This window comes from Copadichromis virginalis, linkage group LG23 (assembly GCF_057382275.1).
Source record: "Copadichromis virginalis isolate Kocher_CV1m ecotype Utaka linkage group LG23, C_Virginalis_male_GT1.1, whole genome shotgun sequence".
Taxonomy (NCBI): Eukaryota; Metazoa; Chordata; class Actinopteri; order Cichliformes; family Cichlidae; genus Copadichromis; species Copadichromis virginalis.
In genome coordinates, this window is record NC_140639.1 from 50,267,875 (window position 1) to 50,277,111 (window position 9,237).

Consider the following 9,237-nt stretch of genomic DNA (forward strand, 5'->3'; position numbering starts at 1 on the left):
CGTGGAAACTGGCTCCAAATGGCTCTTTGGGTCCTGAAGGTTGCTGACCTCTGACCTAATGGTATATTTTTTTTAGCTGGATCGTTCTATAAAAACATGAATCAAATCTGAGAAAAGTTTCCACCTGACCTGTTGAATGTTATTGAAGCCAGAAGTTTGCCTTCAGACTGTGTTTCTTGCATGCCTTTTGTGGTGTACTAATTGATGTGAAATGAATGCAATGTGGTTGTGTTTGCAGAGGTCAGAGGTCACAGTCTCCAGCATCCAGCTGTGTGTCTGTGAGGAGTGACTGGTCCAAAGAATATCCTCCACATTTCAGTCATGAACCTGCACCAACAGTGAACTTCAATCATGGAGCTCAGCTGACCATGTAAGAGAGCTGCTGACTCAGAGTTCAAAGGTTGTTTCTATAAATGTTCTGCCAGTGACATCATAAATGATTCCTAATGGTGGTCCGGGTACGATAATGCTAGTATCAATCGTAGTAGTAATGCAATCCAAGGTAATGATTTCTTCTCTGTTGCTGTGAACGTCTCTGCAGCCGTCTGTACTCTAATCTGAGACAACTATTACTGACAGAAACCATCACATCATCCAGTTTGTGTGTTTGCAGCTGCTTAAAAGATTTTAAACAGAGATTAATCAGTAATTCATGTGATGTGTTTGTGTTTGCAGAGGTCAGAGGTCACAGTCTCCAGCATCCAGCTGTGTGTCTGTGAGGAGTGACCGGTCCAAAGAAATAGGTCCTCCATATTTCAGTCATGAACCTGCAGCAACAATGTTCTTCAATCATGGAGCTCAGCTGACCATGTAAGAGAGCTGCTGACTCATTTACGGGTGTTTGAAATTCTGTGACCACTTTGTAATTTTAGTTTATATTTTTAAAGTGTTTTTATTTGTAGTTGCCTGTATTTTTATTACACTGTGTGTAACGTGGTGGTTTGTGCTGTTTGGGATTGTTTTGGTGTATTTGTGTCAGAACATCAGATAAATGATTTCATCACATTTTAAAAGAAAGTATCAGGATAATAATCTGAACTGAGTCATCAGAAATAGAAAGATGGTCTCAACAGGCCACTGAGCTGATCTCCAAAGAAATGCAGAAGATTGAAGAGTCCGAGGCTGTTTATTTGTCACAGGCATCGTCATACACGTACAACACAGTGAAATGTGCTGAGCTGCTCCTGTGACTGGACAAAACATTAGAAACAATCATTAAATGAAATAATGAAACATTGTGCAGATGTAATGTTAAAGTGCTTTGTGCCACATTAGCACAGCATGTACTGACAGAGCAGTGCAAGCAGAACAAAGCAAATGAGCAAAGTGATGTAAACAGAGTAACTGAACAGAGTGAGCAGAGTAATATCAGCAGTAATGAAGCAGCAGGATCAGTGTAGCAGCGTGTGACGTCATAATGAATCAGGTATGATCTGAAATATGACAGTGAGACAAGAACATGATGTAAGGTCCTGTTTAAACCCTGATGGTGATGCTATGAGGGGAGCATGTTCTGATTTAGGACTTGGATGGTCTGAGGATAGAAGCTCCTCTCTGTTTGTGTCCTGATGGTGCAGAAGCTTCTGCCTGATTGGCTCTGTGATGAAGGCTTTTACTGTGGAGTTTGTAGGCTGATCACTCTGTGTTTAATAAGACAGGCAGGAACAGCAAAGGAAACTTGGATTCTGAACTCAAACACAAGTTTCTCCACTTTGACTTTTCTCTGTGACCATCAGAGCTTCTGCACAGTGTCATCAAATCTGGATGTTTGTCACTGACAGTCAATGATTTTAGTGATAAAGAAATGTGTTCACAGAGGGAGGAAGAGGAAGAGGAGTGGTGTCTGTGAGGAGGAGCAGCTGTCCTGCTGTGCTTTGTGTCAGGACGTCCTGAAGGATCCAGTCTCTACCAGCTGTGGACACTGGTTCTGCAGACAGTGCATCTCCTCATACTGGGACCAGTCTGCTTCATCAGGAGACTGGTCCTGTCCCCAGTGTGGAGAAAGATCCAGAAGCAGAGCTGGACTGCAGACAGCCAGTCAGAGCAGCTGTGTACAAAGTAAGACTGAACATCTGTCTGCTGATGGACTCATTTCTGAAAACTGGACTTCTTGTTGTTGTTCAGACATTGAAGAGTTTTCTTTCTGTTTTTCTTTCTTTCAGCAGATGTTGGTCTGCAGGAGGTTTTAGATGAACATAAGATCAGTCTGAGGAGGAGATGTGAACGTGTGACTGAAGGAAGTGATGAAACAGGAAGTAGAACCCTCCTCAACAGGATCTACACTGAGCTCTACATCACAGAGGGACAGAGTGAAGAGGTTCATAGCCAACATGAGGTGAGGCAGCTGGAGACAGCTTCCAAGATGGACGCCCTCCATGACACTCCAATCAGGTGCCAGGACATCTTTAAAGCCTTACCTGACCAACAGAGACCCATCAGAGTGGTTCTGACCAACGGCGTGGCTGGTGTTGGAAAAACCTTCTCAGTGCAGAAGTTCACTCTGGACTGGGCAGAGGGCTTGGAGAACCAACATGTCAGTGTGGTGGTTCTGCTTTCATTCAGGGAGCTGAACCTGATCAGAGAGGAGCAGTACAGTCTTCTGGAGCTGCTCCATGTTTTCCATCCAACACTACAGAAGGTCACAGCAGAGAAGCTGGCTGTCTCTCAGCTTTTGTTCATCTTTGACGGCCTGGATGAAAGCAGACTTTCATTGGATTTCACCAACAGGAAGCTGCTGTCTGATGTCACACAGAAGTCATCAGTCAGCCAGCTGCTGACAAACCTCATCCAGGGGAATCTGCTTCCCTCGGCTCTCGTCTGGATAACTTCCCGACCTGCAGCGGCCAATCAGATCCCTCCTACATGTGTTGACAGGCTAACAGAAGTACGAGGCTTCACTGACGCCCAGAAGGAGGAGTACTTCAGGAGGAGATTCAGTGATGAAGAGCTGTCCAGCAGAATCATCTCCCACATGAAGACATCCAGGAGCCTCCACATCATGTGTAGAATCCCAGTCTTCTGCTGGATCACTGCTACAGTTCTGGAGCACATGTTGACTACAGAGCAGAGAGGAGAGCTGCCCAAGACCCTGACTGACATGTACTCACACTTCCTGCTGGTTCAGACAAAGAGGAAGAAGAACAAGTACCACGAGGGACATGAGACGAGTCCACAGGAGCTGACGGAGGCTGACAGGGAAGTTCTTCTGAAGCTGGGGAGGCTGGCGTTTGAACATCTGGAGAAAGGAAACATCATGTTCTACCAAGAAGACCTGGAGCAGTGTGGTCTGGATGTGACAGAGGCCTCGGTGTACTCAGGAGTTTGTACAGAGATCTTCAAAAGAGAGTGTGTGATCTTCCAGAAACCAGTCTACTGCTTTGTTCATCTGAGCATCCAGGAGTTTCTGGCTGCAGTCTACATGTTCCACTGTTTCACCAACAGGAAGTCAGAGGTGCTGAAGGACTTCCTGGGAAAAAAATACAAAGAGTCATCTCTGGACAATTTTTTGATGGAAACACTAACAAAATCCTTCAGGAGTAAAAATGGTCGTCTGGACCTGTTTGTTCGCTTCCTTCATGGCCTCTGTCTGGAGTCCAACCAGAGACTCTTAGGAGGTCTGCTGGGTCAGACAGAGAACAGTCCAGAAACCATCCAGAGAGTCATCAAGAATCTAAAAGGAAGGAAGACAAAATCCTCTCCTGACAGAAGCATCAACATCTTCCACTGTCTGATGGAGATGAACGACATCTTATTATCTCAGGAGATCCAAGAGTTCCTGAAGTCAGAGAACAAATCAAAGAAACTCTCTGAGATCCACTGCTCAGCTCTGGCCTTCATGCTGCAGATGTCAGAGGAGGTTCTGGATGAGTTGGACCTGAAGAAGTACAACACAACAAAGGAGGGACGACTGAGACTGATTCCAGCTGTGAGGAACTTCAGAAAGGCTCGGTGAGTCCAGATGTGATCATTAATATTATCAGTTGGTGATAGTTTAGTTACTCAGTCATAAACTGCAATCATTTCTTATTTGAGGTCACACTAGGGCTGCCACAAACAATTATTTTTGTGATTATTTGACTAATCAGATCAAAAATAAAACATACAGCTTATTGCACCAGCATGCATCTGCTGTTATGTAACTATCATTAGCTTACAGCTTAGAGTTTTTAAGGTATGTGCTAACTAAAAATAAAGACCAGATGATAGTTTATTAAACTTTTAATGAAATTTGCAGATTGTAGCAACAAACAGAAAGGCCCCCCAAAATGTGTGCCGAGTTCTTCAGTGTGATTTCTCCACGATGAAAGCACACTGTGCTCCACATAGTTATGAAGATCTTTGTTAACCACATTAGCTTCACATTAGTAACTTTGTCCTCGACAGCTCGGCCATCTTCAGAACCTGCCCAGGAATTGAACTGCACATGTGCACTGGCTCCAAACGTGGGGTTGTCCTGCATAGTCAGTGGTGTCAGTAAATCATTAAGTAAAATAATATGTAACTAGATTCCTTTGAAAGAGCAACCATGGACGACAAAGCTGGGCGGAGTCTGCTCTAAGACACCAAATGAGCAAATGTTTGCTGACCTGTATCAGTGATCACCTTTTTGTTGGCCTGGTCCCCCAGTCCTCCCACTCCCCCCGGTCCTCGGTGGATGCTGTCACTTCCTCTGACACTGGCTCACCATTTATGTTGTGTCAAAAATCAAACGTGAAGATCTAATTTACTCTAAACTCTCTGACTGTTACTAATATAGTCATAAAATATGCAACAACCACTGGAGATGGAGATGAAGCTTCAACTTGCATAAAATAGTTTATTAAAATCAGTTTGAATAAACCCAAGGCTCAGAGCAAAAGAGACAAAAGCGCCCCCAAGTGGTCAGACTGTAGACGAACAGAATAAACCCTATCAAAGACAAACACGCTGGAAGCATCTTTTCTAACACTCCAGTATTTATTAGCATTTAGTATAAATTTATTGTGACTTTGAAGACGTTCAGTGTTTCCTTTGGTATAACGGAGGTCTGACTACAGTCCAGTAAACACACTGATTAGGATTATAGATTAAACTGCAGTAATACTTTCACAGTGTGCAGTGATGCACAGGTCCGAGTGGTTTTACACTGAAATTCTCAACAACAGGAAACTATAAGAATTTGTTACTCTAATAATAAACATAGAAGAAGAAAAACATTTTTCATTTAGAGTTGATGAATATAAATGAATTTGAACTTTACAAACCAATCAAAGACAAACTGATCCACGTGAGTTTATAACAATATTCAAAGGCTGCTGCTGGACACAGACAGGTAACATCATTTTGACTTGCTGTCACCTGGATCTGGAGTCACAAACACTGAAGCGCTGAACATTAATACAAGTCTGTTTCTGCCAACTAGTGATAAACCTGCAGACTAATGGCTCAGAAAGCTAAAACGAGCCAATCATTTCTGTGTTTAGTTCCCCTGAAATCAGATGTGATATCAGCAGCTCTGAGTTCATTCATCATTATTGTCCAGTGATGAGATTTCTGCTCCGTTTGGTGACAGTCAGCAGATTTTTCCTGAGTGTGGACGTGAACAGTCGTACCTGACAGCAGCAGGTAGCAAACAGAGATCGTCTTTCCAGCTGGAACTCTTCACTGAGCTGAGCTCATTCAAAATGTTCTGGATTCAAGACAGGAAACAGTCCACATGTGTGTCTTCACTCTGACTCTGGATCAGATCTCAGTGACAGACTGTGGACATTATGGAAGCCTAAATGTGACACCATCTTCCTCCTTCATCTGCAGATTAAAGCCAAACAAAGATTCTCATTAAAAGTCTGCAGGTCTGAGAGAGACTCAATCGTTGTGTCATGTCAAACACAGTAAGAGGAGCTGAAGCACAGATGTGAAGAGCAGATGTTCATCAGATTATGACCTCACTCTGTTTTGTCTTCATATACATTCAGTCTGTGTTTATAATGCAGACTTTCTGCTTTTATAATAACACATTTTGTATTTTCTATGATCACAGACTGGCTGACTGTGGACTCTCAGGGACTCATTGTGAAGTTGTGGCCTCGGCTCTGAAGTCCATCCCCTCCCATCTGACAGAACTGGACATGAGTGAGAACAAGCTGCAGGATTCAGCAGTGAAGCTTCTGTGTGCTGGACTGGAGAGTCCAAACTGTCGACTGGAGACTCTGAGGTGAGTTCACTGACTGCAGCTGTTGTTGTTTTTCTATATTTCTGATCTTTGATATTTGAAACGTTCTTTAGTTCCTAAATGTTCAGGATGTGTCTGAAGACAAATGTGAAGACGTTTGAGTGCTTTCAGAAATGTTGTGTCTTTCCAAACGACTGAACAACAGTTTTTCCTCTTGGCTCCAAATAGAAGTGACAGACTTGAGCAGCGTTCATTTAAAGGCTGACAGAAGTGGAGTGGTGACGGGGAGATGTTTGTCAGGACAGCTTTTCAGCCTCCACAGGTTCATGTTGTGCTCCATCAGTCAGTGAAGATGAAGTCAGTACTGGTGAGGCTGTAGAGTGTGTGAGGGATGTGAATGAGGCTGTTGGAGATCTGATGATAGCAGATAAAAACAGGCTGCAGAGACTTTGAGCTTGTGTGGAAACAGACAGAGAAAAGAAAGACATGAATGTCAAAGCTAATAAAGGTGAAGTTAGGAGCTGTGATGATGTTCATGTATCAGAAGCTGATCGGGCTGCTACAGAGACGACCCACACAGCTGCTGTGGTGAGGTTTGTGTTAAAGCAGAGGAACACAGGCCCACACATGACAGCAAAGCAGGTTTCAGGCTCTGTGAGAGGATTTCAAACAGAAGCTGGAGAAGAGAAAGGACTACAGAAAGAAGGCAGCTGAGACCAGTCCAAGTGTTTCCATGGAGCCCAGTCTAACATTCATTTATACACTAACGTACAGAAGTGAACGGGAAAATGAATCCATAGTTTCAAATGTAGAAATAGTTCTCAGTTCATTTACAGAGTTTAATACAGTTCATGAGGAAATGTTCAAAGCAGCAGCTGAGAAAAAATCTTCTTCACAAAGTTGGATCCAATTCCAATAGTTTGTGATGCACTTTAACGCAGCGTGAGCAGTTCACTGCCTAACCCCACAGAGACTGTCAGTCTGGACTTTTCTTTATTTCTATTGGCTGTCAGTGAGATTTCAGAGCAATCAGAGACTGTGGGTCTGTGTATGAAGTATAATTCATGTGCAGTTGTTGAAGTTGTAGAATGAGAAATAGCAGTTTGGGGTATTTCCTGCTTTCATTGTCCTGCTTGAAAATGTTTATTGACGTGTGAATTCATTCTTCAACGCTCGATTCTGCCTGAACAACGTGAAAACTTTGCTTTGTGTAACACAATTCAAAGCACTGAAGCATCGACTTATTTCATTATCCAACAATGAAAACAGGAAACACAGACAGCTGGCCTTCAAAGTAAAAGCTGCTCCTTTTGAAACATGTTGGTGGTAAAATGTAAGAAGAGCTGAAGCACATAAATGATCTACGTGCCAAAATATTAAACACAGTTGATATATTTGTGTGAGTGTTGTGATTCAGGTGTAGATGTCATAATGTACATATAGCAGAGTTTTCTCTTCTAGATCAGCTGATCAGAGTAAGGCCAATCAGCTCTGAGCATGCTCAGTCTGAGTTATGGAGCCACATACTATGATTCACCATGGCAACGGCATGAGCAGAGGCTCCGTGTGAATCCAGAGGAGCAGAAACATGAATGATGACAGTAGATGTTTGTGTGAAAGTGCTGGAAGCAAATGAGTGTGTGATGTTCTTTCAGTGTTGCACTTTGTAGACGCTCCCTGAGCACTGGTCTCACAGCCAGCTGCACATAGAGACCAGTGTTGTTAGTCCAGGTCAGAAGATGACTTGTTGGAATGAAAATGAGCTTGTAGTTTGTCTGCTTTAATAATGTGACTGGAAAAAGGTGTTGGACTTCAAATATGTCCATTTCTGTCACACTTCACCTTTAAAAGTGAAGCCATGTGGTTCCTGGAAGGAAAAACACGACTTTTTCAAGTCTTTGTCCTGTTTTTATGAGAAATGTACGACTTTAATGTGAAACATTCAGAGTTTTTTCTCTTGTTGTGTTTGTTTGAAGCTGCTTCCTGTTGGCTTCAGCTGTTTGGAGTTTCCATTTTCTAAACTTCTACATTCTGAACCTTCTTCAGCTCTGAACAGATGATGAAACACTGAATGATTTCAAGCACTTTGTCTAATAAACTTACATCTTTCATTCTTTATACAGATTGAAGAGCTGTGATTTGTCAGATATTGGCCTTGATTATCTGGCAGCAGCGCTGAAGTCCAACCCCTCGTATCCCACAGAGGTGGACCTGAGTGGAACCTACAGCAACCTGAAGGATTCAGGAGTGAAGCATCTGTGTGGTTTCCTGGAGAGTCCAGGATGTAAACTTGAAACTCTGAGGTCAGTCAGCATGTTTTAGTTCTGCTGAGATGAATATGATGTGAAAGTTGTGCTGACACTAAACTGCAGACATCAGGCTGATATTATACTGATCCACACTGAGGATCTTCATGGTAAAGTCTGTTTTCTTCTTCTCTGGTTTAGTCCATTGACTGCAGCAGAACAATGTTCACATTTCAAACAGTGATACTCAACGTATGGCCCGCGGCCCACACGCGGCCTGCCCACCTTTCCTGATTCAGAGAGAGGGGACCCTGATTAACTGTGTAGCTTCTTCCTCACAGTTCTAAGTATCAGACACAACAATGAATAATCCACAGCTGACTGTCTTTAGCAGGTCAAAGGTCACAGCACACAGCACTCTGTGTAACAGTTTGGAGCAGGAATTCTTGCACATTTACAAACTGACACTGCTGCACGGCATGCTGGGTAATGCTAGCTGCTCAGGTATGGGCGTGCTAACGGCTGTGAGACTCTGTGGCTGCAGAACACCGAAGAAGAGAAAAGAGAGGCGGAGGATGAAGAAAAGAGGCGGAGATGAAGCAGAAGTTAAGCTCCAGAGAGGAAATGTTTCTGTGTGGGTGGGTGATAGGTTTGTAGCTTGAACCTATTCGCTGGAACGTTGAAGACAATATAATTACACAGCAAGCAAGACACGAAGTAGGCAAAGTTCTTCTTGTTACTCATTCAATTCAATTCAATTTTATTTATATAGCGCCAAATCACAACAAAAGTCGCCTCAAGGCGCTTCATAGATACAGAGAAAAACCCAACAATCATATG

At 43.1% G+C, this 9,237-nt stretch overlaps 1 protein-coding gene across 1 annotated transcript; it reads left to right on the forward strand.

The window, feature by feature from the left end:
* Window positions 1-215: 215 nt before the first annotated feature.
* On the forward strand, window positions 216-6,222 carry LOC146682069 (NLR family CARD domain-containing protein 3-like). The gene is made up of 4 exons (XM_085448518.1): window positions 216-370; window positions 1,817-2,058; window positions 2,163-3,948; window positions 6,020-6,222. The coding sequence occupies exons 1-4, from the start codon at window positions 216-218 to the stop codon at window positions 6,195-6,197; spliced, it is 2,361 nt and encodes a 786-aa protein (XP_085304644.1). The 3' UTR covers window positions 6,198-6,222.
* Window positions 6,223-9,237: the final 3,015 nt, after the last annotated feature.

What these genes read in the sequence shown, in the direction of transcription:
- LOC146682069 (XM_085448518.1), top strand. Translation starts at nt 216, where the DNA reads ATGCAATGTGGTTGTGTTTGCAGAGGTCAGAGGTCACAGTCTCCAGCA. An exon ending in CATGGAGCTCAGCTGACCAT is followed by an intron (nt 371 to 1,816) that starts GTAAGAGAGCTG and finishes ATGTGTTCACAG; the next exon opens with AGGGAGGAAGAGGAAGAGGA. An exon ending in AGGAACTTCAGAAAGGCTCG is followed by an intron (nt 3,949 to 6,019) that starts GTGAGTCCAGAT and finishes CTATGATCACAG; the next exon opens with ACTGGCTGACTGTGGACTCT.